We start from the raw sequence: 24,318 nt of genomic DNA, 5'->3' as shown, positions 1-24,318 counted from the left end.
GAGCCCCTGCAAGCCCCTCACGTGCTGCCGGTGGGGCAGTAAGATGGGACAGCTGCTTTGGAAAACGGTTTGACAGCTTTTTTAAAAAGGCGAGCATACATTTCACACATGGACCCAGCATTGCCACTATTTATCCAAAAGAAAAGCGTGTCCATGTAAGCCTGTGCCCACAAACGTTCCCAGCAGCATTTTTCACAGATGCCCAAAGTGGAGAGACCCTATGTACCTGTCAGCTGGGGGATGGGGAAAGAAAACGTGGCCTATCCCTATGATGGACGATCATTCAGCCATAAAAAGGAGGGAAGTACGGAGAGCCCCACCACGTGGGGTGAGCCTCAGAACCACCGTGCTGAGCGGAAGCCAGGCTCACAGGCCACGTAGCGTGTGATCCCACTCACGTGAGATGCCCAGGACAGGCACATCTGCAGACAGAAGGTGCCGGGGCCAGTGGGAAGGGAACTGATTAAAACTGGGCATGAACGATGTTTTGGGGTGATAATGATCACCTAAAACTGGTTTGCAGAGGTGATTGAACAACCCTATAAAGTCACTAAACATCACTGAATCATACACGTAAAAAAGAGTGAGTTTCATGGCATGTAGAGCTGAGGTTTCTTAATTTTTATGTATTTATGTATGTATATATTTAGAGAGTATGCACGTGGGGGAGGGGCAGAGGGCGCGAGAAAGAGAATCTCATGCGACTCCATGCTGAGCGTGGAGCCTGATGCGGGACTTGATCCCACAACTCTGAGATCATGACCTGAGCCGAAATCAGGAGTCCATGGCTTAACCAGCTGAGCCACCCAGGCGCCCGTCAGTAGAGCTGTTTTTTTTTTTTTTTTAAAGCCTTCAATTAGCTGGAGGATTTAACTCTGGCCTTGAGAAGGTGACTGTTACTAGCTGTGTGATCTTGGGTAGCTATGTGACCTTGGGTAAGTCCTTGCTGTCTACTGCCTCTGTTTTCTCACCTGCAAAACAAGGTCACTAACGGCACCCACCTCACGAAGAAGGTAAAAAGGCGTGTATACCGAGCTTTTGCACAGTGTTCCGCACGGCGTCCTGGCCTCATCGGTATGCTCTGTTTCAGTAACCGCGGCTCAGCCAGATGGCCACCGTGGAGGGCGACGGGTGACAGCCAGCACCCGGGCAGAGGTCTCGGAGGGTACGCTCAGTTCAGACAGACTGGGGCCAGCGAATCCCGGAGTTCAAAGAACTTCACAGCCCTGCCTGACCTAGATTCAGACCCGACCCGTTCGCAAAGAGAATGGAATTTGCCAGCTGTTCCTGGCCCCAGGGCAGGAGCTGTGTTCCCTGCAGCTGCAGGGAAGGGCCCCCTGGCCTCGATTCTTCTGTCGCGGGGCTGGGGGCACCCTGCTCTCCCTTCCCAGAGCGAGTCTGTGTAGAAGGCCCTCCCCATCTTTGAGTAATGTGCCCCATGTCTTCTTTTTCAGCTTGAAGACCCCTCGAGACGGAAAGGCCTTCCGAATCTTTGCCGTCAGGCAGTGAATTTCCAGTGCCGGGGAGAAGGGGGCATGCGTCTTCAAGAGGGCTTCGGGGTTTTGCTTTTTATTTTGATTTTGTCTTTGGGGGGGGGTGGTTGGGCTGGGGATATAGAGAGGCAGGAAACTTCCTTTGAATGGCGTCCAGTGTCTCACCCTTTCTGCCTTTGTCTCGAACCACGTGGAGAAACAGCATCCTTGGGGTCCTGGCTGGACAGCTAGTGACTGGTCCTGCTGAGGCCGGGGGTCTCTATCTGCGTGCCCTCCTTGCACGGACAGTCACCAAGGTGTCGCGCCTCCCTGGGGCTCCTCCGTGGGCGGGGAGAGGGGTCCAGGCCCGCAGAGATGGCCAGGAGGCATGCAGGGGCTGGAAGAGGCAGAGTGAGCGCCCGAAAGGCAAGTTCCAGGAGTGGAGTAGAAGGTGGTTATTTAAAAAACTGAAAACACAGTCCGTCCCTACCAATGGAGAAAAATGGGTTTCATGTTTGCTGGTCAGACACATGGGCTGGAACCAGGGGGCTCGGGGAGCGAGGCCCGGGCCCCGCCCTGGCACCCGCCGTCCTTGCCTGCCCCCCCCCCCACCTCCCGCAGGCTGGTTCTGTAGACAGCAGTGCTGGTTTATTTAGAGTTCCACAGTAACTCCAGAGATTTATCTTGTCTTTGTTGTTCCCTTTGTCCACGTGGCCCGTCTGTTTGCTGCCGTGACCTTTGGTCTCCTTGAGGACAAATGAACCAGGATCCTTCCTTTGCCGCCTCCCCGCGCGGCTCCTGGCCCAGCCCAGACTGGTTTATGCATCCCCGTACCCGCCCAGGTCTTTGCTTTGCAGGCGGTTCTGTTTGCAACCCACTTTTTTTTTTTAAACTCTTAATGTCTGTTGGTTCCACTGAGGTGTCTACGAGCAGCCAAAGGAGGGCTGTTTTGTTGCTGCTTTTAAAAAGCGACAATGAAATACGCAGAGTCCCCGTGCATCGGATGACCTAGTTTTTAGCAGTGGGAGGAATGGATTCCTGAGTACATTCCTCGCCCAGGTTAGCAGCTCTGGGAAGAGGAACAGTTTGTGGTTATGAAACCACCCTGCGGTGTAATAGCAAGAGATGGTAACACTCTAGAAGGATTTCTCTTCCTGTTTTTGTGGAACAAGTCTTGCCAAATGCTCCTCGGGCTCTGAGGAGCGCGGTGCTCTCTGGGTCCCACTTTATAAAAGTTCTTCAGGAGCCCAGACCAAAAAGCCGCAGTGAAATAAAATACCTTTTTGTAAATAGCATTGCTTTGCAGAAGGTAAAATCCCGCCCTCTGCCACCAGGCTGCCCGATCTGTCACTTTGGTGACTGCCGGGTTTACATTCGAATTTACCCTCCACTGAAATATGTCAAAGGCAAAGGAACTAGCAGACGGTTTAAAAAAACCAAACCAAACAAAGCAAAACTAAGACGGTCCGGACGAGGAAGTCTACCTGGGGAAGTAAGCTGGTGTGTTGTGGACAGCATCCCTCGTTCGTGCACACGCAGGAGGTCAATAGCTTCCCTCCTGCACCGTCAGGAATTGGGTAAGAGCAGTACGACCCTTAGCTCCACGCGGCTGAAATCAGCAGAGCACTGTGAGCTCGTAGTAATTCGTAGGTTTTGACGATTCAACCCCAAACGTCAGAGCACAAGAATTTGGTCAGCCTGTCAGTTATGTGTCTAGTTATAGCCCAAAGATCTGAGTACTTGGAAACTTCTGGATTCTAGGTGTTGTGTTGCTGGACGCTTGCTTCCTCAGCCTCTGCTCTGCCACTAGCCTTCTGTGGCCCGTGGCTTTGTTGGGACTGCAGGCCTGGGGTTTTTAGAATTCGTGACCGTCCAGGGGCTCTTCCCAGAAGCATCCTTCCCAAGCGAGAATCTGTAACGTCTGGTGTGAGCGGACCCCCTCGTTCGACTCGAGTCCCCTGGTTGCTGGCCGCTTCAGTAACCCGCCGGCCTAACGGGAGCGGCAGCCCTCGCCCGGAGCCGGGACTCTCTCCTCTCCGTACTCACCATCAACTTGCAACTGGAACCATTTTTCTTCTGAAAATGGAAACAAGGCCACAAAATCTAAGCCCCTATAATCAGAGACCACCTCTCATTTTGTGTGCTAGTAGGACCTGTCGTGCCGTCGGCACGCAACCCACATAGAAAGATGACAAATCAGGTGAGCGGTGTTTCTGGGTCTCCTGCCCCCAAAATGAAAAGTTCTCGCTTCCTGCAGATTTCTGCCCTATCATGTTCTGATTTTTTATGTTGTCTGTAGGCTCACTCAGCCCGCAGCTTACATGTGTGCTTTTTTCTATGAAAAATGATGTATTTTACTACTTCCTATGTACAAAAGTGTATTGTAAATTTTGTGTGTGTGCTTTGCATGAACAGGGACCACGTTGCTGTTGTTTCAATAAAACTGGTTTGATCTCTGAAGTGTTTCCATGACGTATCTTTTCTGGACAAATCTGAAGTTTGTGAAATAAAATGTTTAAGACCTCCCTCGAAGGCTCTTCGCTGTTTTGTTTTCGGCACTTCTACTGGAAACGTCACACCGAGAAGGGGAGATGCTAACCGCTGCAGTATTTTCTGGAAACCTCCACCTGATAAGCAGGAAGAGATGAAGAGATGTCGCTTCAAGTGTGCAGACTACGTGTGGATGGGGTAGGGGCGGGGGTCTTATCAAAATACACATTCTGGGGGCGCCCGGGTGCCTCAGTCATTTGAGCATCTGACTCTTGATGTCAGCTCAGATCATGATCGCAGGGTCGTGAGCTGCAGCCCCGCGCCAGACTCTGTGCTGGGCGTGGAGTCTGCTTGAGATTCTGTCTCTCTCTCTGTCTCTCTCCCTCTTCCTCTGCCCCTCCCCTGCTCAACTCTCTCTCTCTCTCTCTTTAAAAAAAAAAGTGCAGATTCTGGTCCAGTGGCTCTGGGCTGGAGCCCTAGAGCCTGCATTTCTCACGAGCTCCTAGAGACGTGAGTGCTGCTGGTCCCCAAGAGCACACCGTGTGTGTCAGCTAGGGTTCTGCTCGGGCGCCCGCAACCAAGCACCTCACACCTGGCGGCTTCCACAACAGAGATTTCATTAGTCCCTCCCAGTTCTGGAGGCTGGGAGTCCGAGATCAAGGTGGCAGCAGGGTTGGTCTCTCCCAAGGCCTCACTCCCCACTTGCGGACGACCACCTTCTCCCTGAGTCCTGGACTCTGGGCGAGCACCCCTAGTCCTACTGGGTCAAGGCCTCACCCTTATGAGCCCATTTAACCTGAATCGGTTAACCCCTTAGAGGTCCCGTCTCCAAATACAGTCATGTTGGGAGTCAGGACTTCCACGTTGGAACTTGGGGCGCAGGAGACACCAGCCCCTTTTGGTGATTGCCGTCATGTGTCCCCATGTGTCCCAAAATGCTGTAGCTGTGGGGGGGTTTGGGTGACTTGGCTGATCTTTACGTCTCACTGTCAGTGCTTCTGCTTTGTGTTCTCAGCCCCCCCGTTTATGTTCTTTCCGTTGACGTTGGGGGTAGCTTTCCTCTGTAATGTGTAGATCTAGGCTTTGAAAACGTTGATTTAAAAATATTACATGAGCACTCGTGCAGCTGGATTGCAAAAATCATGGACATTGGATAATGACTGCTGTCTGGTGCATGCTGGTTTCTGACAAGTGCATGGTCAAGTCCACGGAAATGACCCTGTTGGCAGCTCCCCCTACAGGGCATTGGGGACCCTCCCCTGCCACCCCCACCCCAGATCTGCAGCCTCTTCCTCCTGTAGCTGGTTCTGTCCCTTTTATTTCACATACAATCTTTTTCCATCCTAGAGTGTCCATCTGGTTCTTTTCCTAATTTTCTAATTCTCCATGAAATTTTTCATTTATTTTGAAGATATTTTCCTTTATGACTTCAGCATAGATATGTCAGCTAATTCCTATCTGAGTCATTGTGGGATCACTCACCATGGATTGCCTTTTCTCTTGAGCAAGAGTTGGCACACATTTTCTTAAAGGACCCAACCAGGAAATATTTTAGGATTGTGAGCCGTAGCATCTCAGTCACGACGCCTCAGTTGTGTGGTTGTAGTGTGAATGCAGCCATAGGTAGGTGTAAGTGGATGACCATGAGTGTGGTCCAGTAAAACTTCTTCTTCTTCTTTTTTTTTTTTTAGAGAGAGAGTGCAAGTGGTGGGGGGTTGGGGGGGGGGAGAGTAAGAATCTTAAGCAGGCTCCACAGCCAGCATGGAGCCCAACACAGGGCTTGATCTCATGACCCTGAGTTCATGTCCTGAGCTGAATCCAAGAGCTGGAGGCTTAACGAAGAGAGCCACCCAGGCACCCATAAAATTTCATTTTTTAAAGCAGATGGCCAGCCTTCAAGGCATCGTTTGCTGATCCCTTCTCTTGAGTATGGACATTTTATTTTATTTTTTTTTAAAGATTTTATTTATTTGACAGAGAGAGTTACAGCCAGCGGGAGAGGGAACACAAGCAGGGGGAGTGGGAGAGGAAGAAGCAGGCTCCTAGTGGAGAAGCCTGATGCGGGGCTCGATTCCAGAAGTCTGGGATCACACCCTGAGCCGAAGGCAGACGCTTAATGACTGTGCCACCCAGGAGCCCCAAGTATAGACATTTTAAAAACACTTTTTTGTATGTCTAGTAATTTCGGATTGTATCTTGGACATTGTGTTGATGCATCATGGAGACTAGATGGTTATGCTTTGAGCAGGAAATTTACTTGTCTGGACTCAAATTCTGAACACAGTGGCCAGCAGCTGAAGTCATTCGGGTTTGTTGGCCTTCGCTGCTCTGTGGGAGTCTGCTCTGTGCATGATCGGTTCAAGGGTCAGCGAGAGACTTGGACATTCCCCTCCTGCGGCTCTCTCCTTTCTGGAGCTTCCCCTCTCCTCTCTAGCTGCTATGGCCTCTGGGTCTTTAAGACTTCAGGCTCTTAGTAGACGTCTACTCAAACCTGCATGGTGCTGACTGCGCTGTCTTCATGCAAAAAGTTGAAGAATGTGTGAGACTCCTGCAGTGCTATCCTCTTTCCTCCAATATTGACTCCCACATTTCCAGCTGTCTGCTTCTCTCGATAAGCATCAGGGAGCTAGTTGTATTTTATATTTTTCCTGGGGATTATGGTCTCCATGTATAGAATGGTTGGTTGGGTTATAGCTGCTCCGCCATTACGGGAAGTAGAACCCTCTGAGTCTGTGACTTAGAAAAACAATGAAAGAAATAGCTTTCCCAGAGGTCTTGGCCAGTAAATCTCTACTTACACCCCATTGGTCTGGATTGGGTTCCACAGCCACTCCCAGCCATAAAGGAGTTTGGAGATACGTGTAATTTTTACTGTGCACATTGCAACTCTACCTGGAAAGGGGGTCTTACTGAGGGAGAAGGAGGGGAGGGGCCTTGAGCAGGCAAGGTGCAGCCCTCCTGGGAACTTATCATAGGTGCATTAATTTCCGGGGGCCACCGTAACAAATGACCACGAATCTGGTGGCTTAAACAACTGAAGGTTGTTCTTTCACAATTCTAGAGGCCATAAATCTGCACTCTGGGTGTTGGCAGGGCTGCACCCCCTCTCAAGGCTCTGGAGGAGAATCCTTCCTTGACTCTTCTGGTTCTAGTGGCTGCAGACATTCCTTGGCTTGTGAGCACATCCCTCCCATCTCTGCCCCATCTTCACATGGCTTTCTCCCAGTCACTGGATTTAGGGTCGCCCTAAACCCAGGATGAGTCCATCTCAAGGTCCTTAACTAATTGTATCTGCAAAAACCCTATTTCAAAATAAGATCACATTTTGGGATTCCAGGAGGTCATGAATTTAGGGGGATGCTATTCAACCCACTCCCAACAGGTAGAAACCTATATCCTGCAGGCTGAGTGACAGCAGCTTTTGGGCATCTTATCTCCCTGGACACCTTGCTGGTGGAGACACCGCTGCTCCCTCTTTGGGATTTTGCTCAAGCCCTTTTGCGGCTTTTCTCCATCAGAGCAGTGCTCCCGGGATTGCTGAGTGGTGTGGCTTCAGTGTTTTGTCTGTGCTCTATCCCCTTTTTCCTCTTCAGCTTCTCTTGGCTTGAACCTTTGATACGACACTTCTGAGGGGCAGGAGAGGAACCTGGAGCCAGCAGGTCTGGATGCAAATCCCGGCTCTACCACTTAAAATCCGGGAGACCTTGAACAGGTTACTGAACCTTTCTGTACCTGTTTCCTCAAACGTAGAATGGGGATGATAATAGGGTTGTTCTGAGGCTCAGACATGTTAAAATCATTTTTAATTTTTTTTTTTAGATTTTGTTTATTTGATAGAGAGCACAAGCAGGGGGAGAGCAGCAGAGAGAGGGAGAAGCAGGTTCCCCGCTGAGCAGGGAGCCCCATATGGGGCTCGATCCCAGGACCCTGAGATCATGACCTGAGCCGAAGGCAGGTGCTTCACCGACTGAGCCGCCCAGGCGCCCCTAACATCATTTTTTTAAAAAGCATTTGGAAGCCTGGCACATAATTAAAGCTTTAACATGTTAGCTGTTACTGCAACTAATGGCATGATTTTAACAAATGTGTTGTGCTCTCCCAGGGCTTTTTCCCTCTAAAACCCTCCCCTGAACCTTCTGGCGGCGGCAGCCCCCACCCTGTCCTGGCTTCCACCTCAGTTAAGGGAGGCCCCAAAGGGACAGCAGGGACAAGAGGGTCCGTTTGGGCTTTACAGTGAATTTCAGACTTGCGGAAGAGTTTCAGAAATGTTACCAGTATTCCCAAATACCCTCCATTCGGGTTCCCCAGGCGTTAACTAGCATTTACCACATTTGCTGGATCCTTTTCTTTTCTCAATTATTTAAGAGGAAGTTGCGGACATGAGACCCTCTTTGCCTCTAAACATGTTTGTGTGTATTTCCTAAGAATAAGGGCTTTCTCTTGCTCAGAAGGAGAGATTTCCTTACATAAATCCTGGTAGATTTACCTCAGTTGGAAAATTAAAGTGGGTACATTCTGCCACCAAATCTACGGTTAGAGACCTTGCTCAGACTTCGCCCCCGTCCCAGGAACGTCCCCGCGGTAACAGCAGCTCTCAAATCACGAATCTCGTTCGGCCGCCATGTCTTTTTAGTGTCCTTGACTCGGGCAGGCACCTCCCTGTATCTTCACCTTTTGGGATGTTTTAAAGATCATTGGCCAAATATCTTGTAGAGCGTCCCTCAAATTGAGTTCGTCGGGTGTTTCTTCATTAGCAGACTCTGGTTAGACATTCGGGGCAGGAATCCCCCACACGTGATGCTGTCCCTGTCTCAGTGTGGGTCGCCGGAGGCACGCGTCTGTTCGTGCTGTTGCCGTTGATGTCAACTTTGACCACTTGGTAAAGGTGATGTCTGCCACATTTCTCCACCGCAAAGGTCTTTCTTTCTTTCTTTTTTTTTTTGTAATAATTATCTTGGGGAGACCTATGTTGAGACTATGTAAATATCCCATTCCCCATGAAACTCTCACCCGTTAGTTTTCGCCTCCATTGATAATTCTTGCCTGAAAGAAGTATTCTGGGGTGGGTGTCAAACGGTAACTTTTCTGATGACGCTCAACCTTCCACTTTTATTAGTTGGTACAACCCTGGCGTGTCCGCTCTTCCTTTACTCACACACACGCTAATGTTGTATTTTGTGTTCTGTAAGTATGTTATATATCTGCGTATACTTTCTGTATGACGTGCGTGCGTCATACCTGTGCACACACGCTGGTAGGGTTGACTCTAGCGCCGTGCCGGGGATGACGCCGCCTCACCCATTTTCCGTCCCGCGGCTGGCTCGTCCCAGACTGGAGCAGCGGGCGCCCGGCCAGCTGGCTTCCGCGTGCCTTTGACTTGGGCTTCATCCGTTCTGGCACAACAAGATGTTCCCGGCTCATCCTGTCCTTTCCTCTCCCCAGCCCTGGAATCAGTCATTTCTCCAAGGGGCCCTGGTTCCTTTTAGTGGAGGTTGTATCTAAGTAGACATGAAACTCTCTGGCAGAGAAGACAGATTGAAGGAAAGGATGCTTGTATCTCAAAAGCCAAATCTCATGGAACACACAGCTGATCTGGGGAGAGTCTGGTTCTTCGCCTCCCCAGGCTCTCCAGCAGGAGCCCAGAGCCGGGTGCCGGCCATCGGCTGTGGGGTCCCCAGCCCGTGAGGTGGAGCCCCCTCCTCCTGGATGCCCACTTCCCCAGACCCCCCTCCCCGCAGCTAAGGTGCACGCAAGCAGCACGCCTCCAATCCTTGGAACTGGGAGCCCCTGATTCAAGGCACTTAGTGTCCAGAGACTTCTCTCAGAGAAACAGTGGGGGCTTTAGGAGCAGCGGGTAGAAATGGTGGATTTAAGGAAGATAAAATGTAATAACAAAATATTGTGTGGAACCTACTTTTACGAAAATATTATTCGTTGTTTATCTGCAATTCCGATTGAACTGGGTCTCTTGTGTTTTATCTGGTAACCTCGGGTGTGGGGCAGACAGGAGAATCCAGACTCCCACCCCAGGCTGCATGCCTATGCTCAGCCACCTGGTGGGGGGAGAGGTCCCACCAGACCAGTTTTGTGGTGTGATCTTGGAGGTTGTTTCTGGCTGCAGAACTTTACCACCTTGTCCTCCAGCCCTTCCCGAGATCCCGCGGGATCCTCACGTTTCCCATAACCAATCCCTTTTCTGTTTCCATGAGTGCAGGGCATTGGGAAGGGCCACCTGTGCCCTCCTCTCGTGGTGCAGAAGCCAGGTGCAGAAGAGGGGAGGAAGCCCCCAGATCAGTCTGGGAAACCAGAGAGTAGAAAGGACTATCCACTACTTCCTTCCAGAACTGTCAGAATTCCCAAGCCCACAGGCCGAACCAACCATCCGTCCGTCCTTCGTTCTATCCATCCAGTATCCATCCATCCTTCCTTCCTTCCTTCCTTCCTTCCTTCCTTCCTTCCTTCCTTCCTTCCTTCCTTCCTTCCTTCCTCCCTCCCTCCCTCCCTCCCTCCCTCCCTCCCTCCCTTCCTCCCTACCTTCCATCATCCATCATCCATCCATCCAATGATTTTTGAGCACCTGCTGTGTGCTAGGCACTGTTCTAGGTCCTAGAGGGACCACAAATGACAAAAGAGACACAGATGTGTGCTCTCCTGAGTAGAGCTTACATTTACATGGGGGTGGAGTGGCGGGGGGGGTGGGGGGTGGGGGGTGGTTTGGCACAGTTAGCCATTTTCTGTGCCAGGTATAAGAAGTGCTGTGAGAAAAAGAAACCAGACAAAGGAGGCTGGGAGTGCCCGAGGCCGAGGTTGTTGATATGTTAAACAGGGTGGTCAGGGAAGGTGCCTATCTCCGGAGGTGACTTTGTAAAGGGGGCTATGGAGGTGTGGGAGGAGCCAGAGGGTGTAAGAGGGAGGAGAGTTCCCGGGAGCTGAGAAGCAAGTGCCCCTGGCCCCAGGGACCCCGGAGGGCAGCACAGAGGGAGAGGTGACAGAGGGGCAGGTGAGGGCGGCCATCAGGCCTTGGGGAGGACTTGGGCTTCCAGTCCAGCGAACTGGGGAGCCATAGGAGGGTTCTGGGCTGAGGAGAGATGGGCTCTGACTTCCATTTCTAAAGGAATGTGAGCTCAAGGAGGGGCAGAGGGTGCTCCGAATGACCTGATTTAAATCGGAAACAAGTACAACCAGGATGCTTTTTGCTGAATGGCCAGTTTGCTTCTACTGAACTTGTCAGCTATGGGGGGGGGGCGAGGGGGGACCTCGAGAGCTAAAGAGCAAGGCTCATTATAGAAAAATAGAAGTGCACCTTGTCTTGCAACCTGGGCATGTGCCTCGGAAACTCATGCTGGCTCAGGTGCCTCCTTACATGGATTCCTCACCACGGGCCGTGAGGCAGGTGCGAGTGTCCCCATTGCCAGGCAAGGAAGCCGAGGCCCGGTGAGGCTGAGCGCCTTGCCAGCCCCCCGGCCCCGGCCCGCCCCAGGCTGCCATCCCCCTAGAGCACCAACCTTGTCAAGCCTCCTTCCAGCCTGAGTCGCCGCTGGCTTGCCTTCGCCTTCTGTGGGACGTTGAAAATCAAGATGGAAATTACCAGGAGCCCAGGCGGCCTTTCCATCCGCCTGCACCGCTCCACCCTCCCTGTTCGGGTTGGCCTGGAAACAGCCCGCTCTGGCCAAATGGGTCAATTGAGAAGAAAGCATTTGCTGATGGGCGTGGACATGTGTTAACTTGGTTTTGCCCAAAAAATAAGGTGGTCTTGTCGTGCGGAGGGGGGGGGGGCACAGGAGTGCACGGACAGCCGGAAGGTCCCAGAGCAGCCCCAGGCTGAGGTCTGCGAGGACCAGCCTCCTCCCCTGGCTGACCCGGTGGCCTGAGCAGACATAATGGTCAAGAACCACCTTCTCTGGCTCCCGAGGCCACTGGGATGACCTGCCCGCTTCCGGAGGAGGTTGGCAGTGCCACGAGACGTCTGATCCCAGATGGAAAATGGAAACCACGATTCTCCGTCACTGTAGCCATTTGTCACTGGACAAGGACATATATACACAGCTTAATTGGGACCAGACCACCTTCCCCCTCCCTCCACTCCTTCCCGGGGCCTCCCCTGCTCACTTGGGGAAGGAGCAAACACGGTGCAAGGTCAAAACCCAGGGCCTGTTTGATCCTCCTCGCTGAATCGAGCCTGCTAACCCACCACATCTGGTCTCGCGACAGCCCCCTGCCCATTTGTCCAGGAGGAAGCTGAGGCTGGAGTTCCATCATCTGGCCAAGGAAATGCAGACGAGGCGCAGAACCAAGATCCTGGCCAAGGCTCCCTAGAGACCCGGATGCCCTTTGTAAACGTGGCGCTCAGGCCAGGGACACGCGGCCCGGGCTTGCTGGGGACCAGCACACCTGTGCCGTGTCCCCGCACCCCCTGTCTTGTTGGGTGTGCTCAGCCCCCTCCACCCCCCAGAGCCCCAGGGGGAAGCTCCCTGTCAGAGTTGGACTTCACCCCCGCACGGCACGACCACTCTGGACTCAGTTTCCCTCCCTGTCTCACATCTCAGTGCTGCTGCCTTCTGAGGATGCTGCCCCCACGTCCCAAGCTTGTGCCATCAGCACTCCCTCCCGTGGACCTTTTTCACCCAGCATCATCAGAGGTGGGGATAACTAAGGAGTTAGTAGCCCGTGGGTTAGAGTCCCAGCATGGCCCCTTCTAGCGGTATGACCCTGGGCACGCTCCTAAACCTCTCTGCACCTGTTTCCTTATCTGTACCATGGGGACGGAAATAGTACCCTCCTTGTACAGTGGCTTCCATGAGAGAGCGTGCGGGAAGTGCTTACGACAGCCTGTGGGCACGTGCACGCTGCTGATTAATTGTAGCCGAGCCCTGCGGATGTGGTTGTTAACGTTACAGTAACACATGGAGCCCTGATGCCAGGAACGCTGATGAGCGCACGAGCCGGCGAGCACCAGGCTGGTGCACCAGCCCCGAGGACCGTGTGCGCCAGGCTGGTTCTCCTCTCCCGGGTGTGCAGGCACGTGTGGGCGCCTGTGTGCACGTGCCTGTGCACGTGGGTGTGTGTGAGTGCGGGGAGAGCCCAGGGGAAAGGAAGTGGGAGACGCGGGAACACACCCCGTGTGACTGAGCCACGGTCCCCAAGAAGTGGCGTGATGCCGCTTTAGCTCAGAGATCGTGTAAGTGAAGCTGGACAGCCAGCGTGTCCCAGAAAGGTTCCTGTGTCACGCGTTTGCGCTGGGCGCTGTTCCCGGCCCCTCACAAGTATGAACGCATCAATCCTCATGACTATCCCATGAGGCGGGTGCCATCTTCATCCCCATTTCACAGACGAGGAGACTTAGACACAGAGAGGGTAGGCAACTTAGCCCAGGTCACACAGCCTGGAGCAGTCAGGTGAGAAGCGTGCCCCTGGCTGCGAGGCCGCGCCACCCTCACCCAAGAGCATGTGACGGCCACCCGTCAGAACCACATGACAGGACACGAGTGCTGACCGGATGTGGGGGCATCAACTTCATCACGCACTCAGTCCTCCGAACTTCGCTCCGAATAGCTGTCATAGTTTCCAGCTCGTGGGTCAAAACGAGAAACACATTCTTCAGAATCAACAAGTCAAGAAAGACAAAGACAGGCCGAGAGACTGTTCCAAATTAAGGGGACGAGAGAGACCGCATAACCGAGCCCTGAACCCCGGAAGCAGGGACGGCCACGGAGCGCTTCTCGGAGCCACTGGGCACCGCGGGCTGGGTGGAGTGTTCACCGAGGGAGACTGAATACGCCGTCGTGCTCTGACGGCCTGACGTCCGTGAGATGTTCGGCGTCCCGACGGGGATCGTGCTGCTGTAGTTACGGGATTCAGGAACAGAGGGACTCGGGTCTGCACTTCACTCTCCAATGGGATGGGAGTAACACACACACACACACACACACACACACACACACACACACACACACACAGAAAGTGCTACAGCCACGGGACGAATGCACACAGCTGGCGAACCTGGCGAAGGGTGCACAGGAACTCCCTGTATTAGGCTTGCAACTTTTCTGTAAGTTTGAAATTATACCCAAATAAGAAGTTACGGAATAGAGTAACCAAACACAGCAACAAAAAAGGCACCGAATCTGTGTGGTCACAAGTGCGGTCTGGGTATGGACAGGTATGGACGTCCCCACCAGGGTGGCGTGCCTGTGCCCTCCTGCCCGCCGAGCGGCCGCTGGACGTTGTCACGCCCAGGAGGGCAGCCCCTAGCTCAGTGTCCGAGAGGCCGCGGGTGCCCTGGACACCCTCGCCTCCCGCACCCCCGCTCCAGGGCGGACAGAAGCCCTTCCTGTGTGCTGGGCACTGGACTTGACCCTCGCGGCCCCGTGGTCCCTGCCCTCCGAGGACCAACAGACACAGGACAAGGATGAGGGGGCTCCAGAGCAGAGGCGCAGGTGCTGAGGGGGACCCGCCAGGTGGGAACAGTTTGTGCAGGAGGAGAGGAAAAGCTAGGGAAGGGGGAGGGGGAGGGGGCAGCGTGTTTCCCAGCAACCCTGTGCAATAGCCACTATGAGCCCGTTTTATAGGTGGAAAAACTGGCTCCAAGTGTGTGGTTTGCTGGCCCGTGGCTCGGGGCTAGGTTGTGGCAGCCCTGAGGTTCCCACCTGAATGCTGCCACCCCCTTCCTGCAAGAAGGAGGGGTGACGTCTACAACGAGATGGAGCCCACCAGTGCCCACGGCGGGAGGCACCGGGCCCAGGGCTCCAGCCTTAACTGGCCCCCTTGTCTCTGGTCTTCAACCTTTCCGAGCTGCTCCGATGGCCTGCGAGCGGGAGCGCGGCAGGGGGGAGTCTGGGTGTGGCCTGGCCCAGCTCCCCCACCTATAAGCCCTGCATCATGAGGCTAAACCCCCATAGTCTTGTCTCTCGAACAGACACTGATGGTGTGCAGAGCCTTGGCTGGTGCTCGACAAACTTTGTAGCAACAGAGGTGGTGTTGAGCAGAATGACGATCGCTTCAAGGCTAAAACACTTTGTCATGCTCTCCATTTGTGGCCCAGATGCAACGGAACTGGGTCCAGATCGTACTGTTTGGCCCCCTCCTTTCCTTCCAGACTGTGTGGGTTTGTTTTTTCTCTTGCTGCTTTGCCAAAGCCAGAGTAACAAACCCTGCCACCTGCCACTTGGGAAGAGGAGAATTATTTTTTTTTAACCAGTTTTTTTTTTTTTAACACTGATTGCAGCGGGAAACCCTGAGGTGTGGGCAGCAATGGGTCCCCACTTGGGACACCCTCCCACTCTCCACGTGTCACCCCAGAGAGGCCTCTTCCTGTGTCATTTCTGCACTGGCCCCAGGGGCCCTGTGACCTAACCCTACGGATAGCCAAGGAACGGGTGTTTAGAGGCCACTGGAAGAGTCCAGCTGTTCCCTTGTTGGGCTGGACCAGTGGCCTCAGGCTACCCCGGCAGCTGTCTTTCAGAATGGCCCCAGGTAGTGTCAACTGTGGGTGAGCACGCGCGCGCACACACACACACACACACACACGGGCCCAGGCGGCTCACTCATTGATAACAACAGCCATTGGGTAGTCCTGGGACAACAACTGTGTCTCCAAACCGAGCCGGGGGCGAGAACAGCGCGGTGGGGCTCCTTCGGAACCCGGATTCCCTCCCAATCCCAGGAGCAGGGAGCGCACAGAACCCAGCGGGGATTCGGGGGACCACCTGTCTGCAGTCTCACTTCCTGCTGAGCTGTGTCCCGAGAGCCTCTAGGCCAAGAGCCAGATCTGTCTTGCTGATAAGAAGATCGGGCGATCGTGCCGTCCTCAGCACTCAGGGAGGCAATTTCGTGGGTGTATACAGTGAGCGCCTCTCGCTGGGTGATCAGCAATCCCGAACCCCCCCTCCCCCAGAAGGCCAGGTTGAAGAAGGCAGCCATGCCCCCACCGTATGAATCATGATGGCACTGTGTTTGCGGACGGTGCTGAGTGCTGGCATCTGTTCCACCCACGGTGCGTTTTCAGAGTGCGTGCTCTCCGTACGGAGACACTGGTTCCCAGAGGCACCATGGCTGGGGGCGGGCAGATAGTGGGCCCACAAACACCTACGAGGACAGCAGGGTGTAGCACCTGGTGCCATGGGGGGCCGTTTGTGTGTGCAGATAGGGAGGCTTCCTGGAGGAGGAGTCTGGTCTAGGTCCCAAGAGCAATGCGCTACAGCCTTTGAAGCTTTAACTGGGGGGGGGGGGGGCGGTGATGAGATCAGATTTGCATTTTGAAAGCATGTTCCAGCAACACTGTGCAAAGTGGATTGTTGGGATCCGGAATGGAAGCCAGAAACCAGGTGGGCAGCCATCGCCAAGCCCTGGGAAAGGCTGCCAGCCAGCTCTTTCTCAGGTGTTTCCCTCTGTGTCTGAGCCGGGCAGCAGGCAGCTTGCGGTGGCAGCCGTGGGGATGCAGAGAAGTGGGTGTATTGAGAGAGATTGGGGCAGCAGCATGACAGGACTTGGGGTACACGGGGTTTGGGGAGAGGAGGAAGCAGGGTCAAAGCCGCCTCCAGCGCGTCTGGCTTAATTAGCTGAACTGGCCCGATCACTGTGTCTGTCAGTCCAGGTAACTCTAGGCTGGGAAGGGAGAGGAAAAAAAAACCACCTTTGTCATCGTAAGTTAAAAAAGGAAGCGTGATCTGCAGTACAGTATTATCTTCCTTTACAATGTGTGGAAAAAACACAGAAACTTCCCTAGCAGTTAACAGGGGTTCTCTGTGAACACGGGATCGTCGTCTTTCACTTTTCTCCACTTCCCGAGTAGTCTTTGATGATTGCATGCTAATACTGTGATTAGACGGAACCACATGAACATATACATATTTTCCATGAAATCAGTGCTGCCGATGGAGGTCGTGTTTGGCTGGCGGGAGTCGGGAGGGGGTTCTAGGAGCAGGGACACGGTGGCTCTCGGTGACACCTCTCCCCCGTCCACCAGGATGTGCCTGCCAGGCTCGGCCCTCACGGTGCTCCAGTCCTTCAATCCGGGTCTGTGGACTGCGTTCTGAATTCCCAAAGTTCAGTGTAAATGTAGTGTTTTAACTTCCTTCTTACCTTTTCTTCCTTTCTCCCAAAGAAACGTGCAGAGCCAGCCACAGCTTGACGTGGTAGACATGTTCCTGCAGCTCTGGGGCCTTTCGAAAAACGAGAGGCGTTCCCTCCCCTGGCTTCCCAAGCCGGGAGACAGCTCTGTTTTGTCTCACTCCTGGCCCCGACGAGATAGGGTCTGGTGGGAAGAGCCACTTGGAGGAAACTTCCGCCGAGACACCACGTGTTTGCTGGGGAGGGACGGGAGATGGCGGGGGTGCTCCGAAAGCACGAGCCTGAGACGGGGCCTGGCGCCTCGGTGCCATGAACTTTGGGAACCGTTTGGGAAAGCCCTAGCTGTGCTGGGGGAGAGGGACCGCGCCGCACCCCAGACAGTGAGAAAGGGCCCCCCCTTCCTCTACACCAGCGGCCCCTGCTTCTGGGGGTGCAGGGCTGTGAGCCGGGTTCCTGCCCCGGGATCCCAGAACTCAGCCAGCAGGCTTGAGAGGTGATGGTCTCTCCTTGAAGAAACTGGGAGGACAGAGTCCTGCTGCCTTGCCAGACTAGTGACAGGAGCAGTGATTGTAGCAATAATACTATGAGTAGGAACACTGGCAGTAACGGTCCGAACGGAAACTGTAGGAAGAATAGGGTCGTACCAGTAGCAACAGTGGTAACCGTATGGATAGCAGCAGCACTGACAGCAGTCGTAGTAATAGTAGGAGAGCCGTAGGAAGTAGAGTAACACTGGAACAGCACTAATAGCAGCAGTAGTAACAACTGGAGTAGTAATAGGAAGAGAGGAGCGATCGTACTAATAACTGTCACAGAGACGCCGTGATGGTAGCCGTAGTAACAGTACTGGAGGTAGTAATTAATGATAGTGCTGGTAATCGCACCGCTAGTAATGGTGGCGATCGTAATGACAGGAGTAGTGCAGCATGCATGCCTCCCGCAGACATCACTGAGCATCATGCCCTGCGCCGAGCACCTGCTGTGTGCCTCGCCCTGCACTGAGCACCTACTCTGTGCTGAGCACCAACTGTGTGCCTCACCCTGTGCCGAGCACTTGCTGTGTGCCTCACCCTGTGCTGAGCACCAACTGTGTGCCTCGCCCTGCGCTGAGCACCTACTGTGTGCCTTGCCCCGCGCTGAGCACCAACTGTGTGCCTTGCCTTGTGCTGAGCACCAACTGTGTGCCTCGCCCTGTGCTGAGCACCATGGGGGACCAAGCGAAACAGATGCCCCGCCCTCACAGAGCTTAAATTGCCTCCTTTGCTCTTCCATCTGTCCTTGATGACGTGGGGAGCACTTTGTGGGGGTCGAGGGATTGAGGAATAAGGGAAGGTCCTCGTTGCCAGGCCTGGACTGGAGGTGCCACCCCGGTGCCCCCTGGCCCGGTGTGTGGAACACTCAGTTCGTCCTTGGCTCCAAGCTAACCCATCGTCCAAACTTCCCCTCTGAACCAGTTACATAAGTGTTCCCTGAGGCCTCGAAGCTTCCAGATGGCCCTGCGGCCCACCCTACCAGCTGCTCCCGGGATGTCAGCCCTGGCCACTTTCCTGGGTCCCGGAATTCCTGGAGCAGCCTGACACAGAGCAGCTGCTGAAACCCGGGTGGGGGGGGCACGCTAAGTGCGCACATCAGCCCCCCCAACAACCTCGGTGTGCTCCCCGCCCTACCCAAGAGCAGCTGTGCCCGGGGGCGGAACTGGGTCCCTGTGACCCTGGACATCTGGGCCCACAGCACAGAGCAGCCTGGAGGAAGGCGCGCTGGTGACCCCCCTCAGCCGAACAATCTGCCCTTGTCCCTGCTGTTCTGTGTGGACATGGTCCCGATCCCTCTTGTGCGATGAGCTTCTTCCTACCTGCACTCAAGCATTCTCGCGGCCATGTCCAGCGACCACAGGTTCCCAGACCCCCAGGTCCGTCAGAATCTCTGGAAAGCTGGTTTAAAATGTCCGTTCAGGGGGCGCCTGGGTGGCTCAGTTGGTGAAGTGTCTGCCTTCGGCTCTGGTCGTGATCTCGGGGTCCTGGGATGGAGCCCTGCGTCCTGCTCCCTGCTCAGTGGGGAGCCTGCTTCTTTCTCTCCCTCTGCTCCTCCCCCTGCTTGTGCTCTCTCTCTCTCAAATAAATAAATAGAATCTTTTTTTAAAAAATAAAAATAAATAAAATGCCCGTTCAGGGCACCACCCAGGGAGTCCTATCCCTTAGATCTGGGAGTGGGCTCGGGAGCTTGGTTCTGGACAAGGTCCCAGGCTCTTTGGGTACAAGTCTTCCTCAGGCCACACCTGGAGAAACACGGACACAGATGGAACATTCTCTCTTTACATGACAGGTGATAGATGCACGGGGGAGGGTATCTATTTTCTCTCTCTCTCTCTCTGTCTCTCTCCCGATGTGTTTATGTACTTAGTCACGTATAGACAGAGATCTATTGATCCGTATCGTGTGAGTTTCCTGTGGCCACCGTAGCAAAGGATCACGAACCACACTGCCGGAAACAGCAGGAGCATACTCTCGCACTCGGCAGGCCTCAAGTCCAGATCAAGTGTCCCAGGGTCGCCTCCCTCCCAAGGCTCCAGGGGAGGGTCCTTCCTGCCCCTTCTGGCCCCGGGGCTCGTGGCTTGTGCCTGTGTCGTCCAGCCCCTGCCTGTCTTCACACGGCCTCTCCCTTGACCGTGTGTGCTCCTTATCTGTGTCTGATGAAGACGCGTGTCCTTGGGTTTAGGGCCCACCCAGATGATCCAGGATGACGTCATCTCGAGATCCTCGATGACAACCATGAAGACCCTGCTGCTAGATCAGGCACCTTCACGGCTCCGGGGGTCAGGGTGTGATGTATGCAGATCGCAAAGTGTCTCACAAATCAGCCTTCAAGCAAGAGGACGGGCAAGGTGCCTGAGCTCGCTCCCACCCCCAGGACAGAGCCTCAGGCTCTGCCCCTGCCCCCCTTCGGGCCGCACAGGCCATGCACTACGGTCGGCTACGCGGTGGATCAAATGGTGGCTTTTCCTTAAAGACCACAACTTCCAGCTGGGGTCTGCCTGTCCGCATCTCCATCTCCTCCCTCACAGCCTCCCTCCCTCCCCGGCCTCTCCTCCTGCTCCCCTCCTGTACCCTCTGACAGCTGGCCCTGGGCCCCTTCCGTCCTCGGTGGATCCTCCCTCCTAGGAAAGCTCATTGTGTCCCAACGTCACGTGCCCTTGCCACGAGGCAGCCCTGCCCCATCTTCAGCTCTTGTCTCTTCTGAGGGCCATAGCGTTCCAGGGCCAGTGGGCCACTGGCCTGTCCACTCGGACACCTTCCTGACCCTTCAGCTCACCGGTTGTCCAGGTAGCGAGCTTCCTAGCCTGCCTGCACCCCCACGGCCATGCCTGTGAGATGAGGATTAGGGGTAACTATGACGTCAGAGGGCCGCATGGGAAGATATAGTGTGGACGCTGAGCACTGGGGAAGCGCTCGGAATCGATGGCAAATGCAAACAGCACACCCCATAGCTCCAGGTCAGGAGCCCAGGGCAGCTGGAAGGTGGGACCTTGACCAGGTTCCCCCACATTCCAGGCTCAGAGGAGACAGTTGCTCTCCAGGGGTCTAGAAAGACACCCCTGCCCGTTTGTTCTCCAGCCCATGAAACATACAGCCAAGGAGGAGCCTTTCTGCCCTTCAGTGATGAGCTCTGGGATGGAGCAGAAATCTCCCTGGAGAGGACAATCAAGAACTGGAACTTACTCTTACTAAAGTACAAATGACTGATAGCAGATCAGTTACCAAGAAAGAGCAAGTATGAGGAGGCTGGCCTGGGGGCCCCTGGCGCAGGTACCCCGGCTTCAGTCAGCAATCAAGGGGCACCTCCCGAAGGAGGGGGCCCCGAATTGCCCACCACCAGGGGGCAGCAGAGCATCAGGGATCAATTTATAAATCTAAATCCAGGGGTCCCAATTAATACTCGGATAAGTTGCAAAACTCCTCCCCTACTCCCATCTAGGTAGTCCTTGCTTCCAAACGAATGTGTGCCTCATTAGTATATCCTCCATAGCACGCCGGCCGGAGGTCCAGAAAAGCCCGAAGCACCTCATTCAAGGAAGGTTCCTGTGGACCAGCCCCAGTACTACAGACTTTCTCAAAGTGGGGAACCCCGGCTGGCAGCACCGGCCTCACCTGGGAGCTTGTTGGAAATGCAGATTCTCTGGCCCTGCCCCAGGCCGACAGCTTCAGAATCTCTGGGGGCTGGGGCTGGCCATGGGGGTGTAAACAGGCCCTCCCCGGGGGGCTCTCAGGGTGCAGCTCAGCCTTGAGAACTACTGCTTTTGATGAATCGGGCAACCTGGGGGCCGTGATTTATTTGCAGACGTGGCGATGTGGCTTTGAGGAAGAAAAGGCAGAACGCGGTGGGCTGGTCTAGAACCGGGGATCCACCGAGCGGTCACTGTTATGGACCAGCGAGTCAGCCGCCGTCACAAAGCATCGGGACCCAGCCCAAACAACTTCCGGAAGGAAGAGTGAGACAGCGGCCTCAGGGTTCTGGCTCTCCACGATGAGCAGAGATGCAGCTAAAAAGGAGTAAAAAGGAGCCACCGGGCCTTTTCCAGGCACTAGAACGAATACAAGCTGGGCCACGCTGCTCAGTGACTCAAACTCTCTGATCCTCTGTTCCTGTCCCTGAGCAGTGGGGACAATAATAGTCCCTGCCACCAGATAAGTGTACCGTCCGGATAAAATAATTCCCGGGACCCCTGGCTCAGAGTCAACACTCAACAAGCTTCTGTGCATCTTCCTCATACATGGGTCACGTATGTTGGAAACACCTGTGTTTTCCCAGTCCAGCTGCTCCCAAGGTGACACAGGCTTCCTGTATGACCCGGCGATGCAGGAGACATCCAAGAGAAACGAGCACTTAGGTCGCCACGGAAACGTGCCTCTGGCTGCTCCCAGCAGCTCCTCCCAGCAGCCAGCAAGGGGACCTGAGGATGGGGTCCACCTGCTGGAAGCGTCCCCGGGCCGTAAAGATGAGAGCAATGCAGGCAGGCGCAGCACGGCAGACCGCCTTCGACAGTGTCCTGCCCCATGGAAGACGCCGGTCACAAAGGCCACGCCTCCGGTCATGCGGAGCGTCTGGAAGGGGCAGATCAGAGACAGAAAGCAGATTCGTGGTTGTGGGGGCCGGGCTGGGGGTCGAGAGATTGGAGGGGACAGCTAAGGGAACAGGTGATGACAGGTTCGAGAATGGACTGTATTGATAGCACGACTCTGAACACGCCCCAGACTATGGAGCCGTACTCTTTAAACGGCTGAACTGTGTCATGTGTGAACTCCATCTTGCAAGAACTGTTAAAAAAACCCACGTTCTCCCCCTGAGATGTCCTAAAGCTATTTTTGTTCTTAACTGGGGGCGGGGGGGTATCCTGTGAACATTTTAATTTTTCCCAAATTGACAGCTAAGCAAAAAAGCTTAGGAAAGGTACTCGAGCTCCATTTTGTCCCCAAGGGCGAGGGCTCTGTCATGGGCCCCTCGTTCAAGGTCAGGCCCCCAGAACAGCAGAGCGAAGCAGCTCCTCACAATGTGAGTTGTTTTTAAAGGCTACAGACTGTCCAGTTGCATTTTGTCTGTAAACGTCATGCAGACCAAGGTGGGTTAAGCCCCTAGGATCTTCGCAGTCTTGGGGATAACTCATCAGAAAAATTCCAGCCTCTCCAGGCTTAGGGAGGCAAGTCCAGATCCACAGCTGTCCTTGAAGGCAGCCGCCAGGGAGGCCTGCCCAGACCTTATCTCCAGAAGGAAATGTCCCCACCCTGCTCCACATGCTTGTCCAGAAGGAGGGGGCCCAGGCAGAGTGGCCACAGGCCAGAGGGAAAGTCACCAGGGGAAGGAGGGGCTCCTGGCACGGAGGCTGAAGGGTGCTCGTCCCTGCCTCCCCTGCTGCTCACAGCTTCCCCTGGCTTCCCCTCTCTCTCCCATGGCCTTCAGGCTGGGCGGGGGCCCTCAGCTCCTGCAGCCTGCCCCTGCCTGCCTGTGCAGACTCTCCTCAGCCCTGATGCTTTGCCCCCTCCCCACACCCCTGGGCCTTTGCACGGGCTGGCATGGGAAGGCTCCACCAGGCTCTGGCTGCGAGCCGTTGGGCAAGTCCCTCTCTCCAGGGCCTCGGTCCCCACGGTAGGGTGAGGAGCCTCGGCAGGCTGCTTGTGAGGAACCCGTTAGGTAAAGCCCACCCAGGTGAGCCCCGGGGCTCAGGGCTGAGCCAGTAGTCTCACTGGCTCCCACCTGCAAGGAGACACCTCTGGACTCGGCCTGCTGACCACCCGCTCCCTTCCAGCTACAGCTTCCCTCCTGCCTTACCCCCAGAACCTTCCAGAACGTCCAGGCGTGGTGGGGCTCCCAAGCCCATCTGTGATAGTCTGGTGGCCTGTTTGCTCTTGGGTCACAGCGGCCACCCCTGGAGCGCTGGGCTCCCGTTGCAGTCCCCCCAGCATGCCCTGCCTCCCCCCACCCGGACTGTTGCAGGCTCTCTGCAGGGATGTTCCGTGGAGTGAGTCTCCAGGAGACTCTCTCTGCCATTACCTTTCTGGGTCTTCACCGGTCCCTGGAGGCAGGAAACAGGCTACTGGTCTGTGTGGACAGCTGAGAAATTGAGCCTCAGGGGACCGGGCTGAAGGCCGGCCTCGTCCTTAGCCTCCCGGAGTCTCCGAGACAGTGGGAGAGGGCCACCGGCCACAGGTGCGAGGTGGCGCGTGCACCGCCCCTCCATGCCCGGCACAGCTCCTCCGATGCCGTTTAAACGAAGCCTCCAGGCCCGGCCAGGGCAACAGGTCATATGTCCTTTGGCCGAGGCTGACCTGCGCCCCGGGCTCAGGCCGCGTGTTTGCTGATTCATCAGTCCTGTCCCCTGAGCAGGTGGCCAGCCAGGGCTGGAGGAGCCCCTCTGCCTCCCGGCCCAGCCTGAGACCTAGCGCGCCTGCTCTGTTTATCTCCGCCTGCAGGAAAAGAGGGGCAAAGTCCTAGGGGACCCTGAGGGCCACCCTTTTGAAGGCAAACGTGGACGAGCTGTTTAGGCCAGCGAGAGACATGGTTTTTTGCAGCCAGCTCCTGCAACAGCCCAGAAAGGGTGATGGAGTGGTCTAGAGACTGGGGCCGGGCTCCTGTCTCCCTGCAAGGTGACCTTGGGAAAGCAGTGACTCCCTCCACCCGCATCCCTACCCAAAACAGGAGCAAGGGGTGCGTAATGACACCCTTATTCTGAAGGACACTCATGGAGGGAAGTGTTGGGCACAGTGCTGGACACAGAAGTCCTTGATTAACATTCCAT

At 55.0% G+C, this 24,318-nt stretch overlaps 1 protein-coding gene across 1 annotated transcript in view; it reads left to right on the top strand.

Moving 5' to 3' along the window:
• CRISPLD2 (cysteine rich secretory protein LCCL domain containing 2) overlaps positions 1-3,998 on the top strand; it is a 62,666-nt gene extending 58,668 nt beyond the window's left edge. The window contains exon 15 of the mRNA XM_045772774.2: positions 1,455-3,998. Within this exon, the coding sequence (XP_045628730.1) occupies positions 1,455-1,509 (55 nt within the window). The 3' untranslated portion in view covers positions 1,510-3,998. The remainder of the gene's footprint in view (positions 1-1,454) is intronic.
• Positions 3,999-24,318: the final 20,320 nt, after the last annotated feature.

Source organism: Ursus americanus, chromosome 21, assembly GCF_024610735.1.
Source record: "Ursus americanus isolate L20-20 chromosome 21, mUrsAme1.1.p, whole genome shotgun sequence".
Classification (NCBI taxonomy): domain Eukaryota; kingdom Metazoa; phylum Chordata; class Mammalia; order Carnivora; family Ursidae; genus Ursus; species Ursus americanus.
Note: the sequence above shows the minus strand (reverse complement) of the source record. Positions and strands in the feature narration are given on the sequence as shown.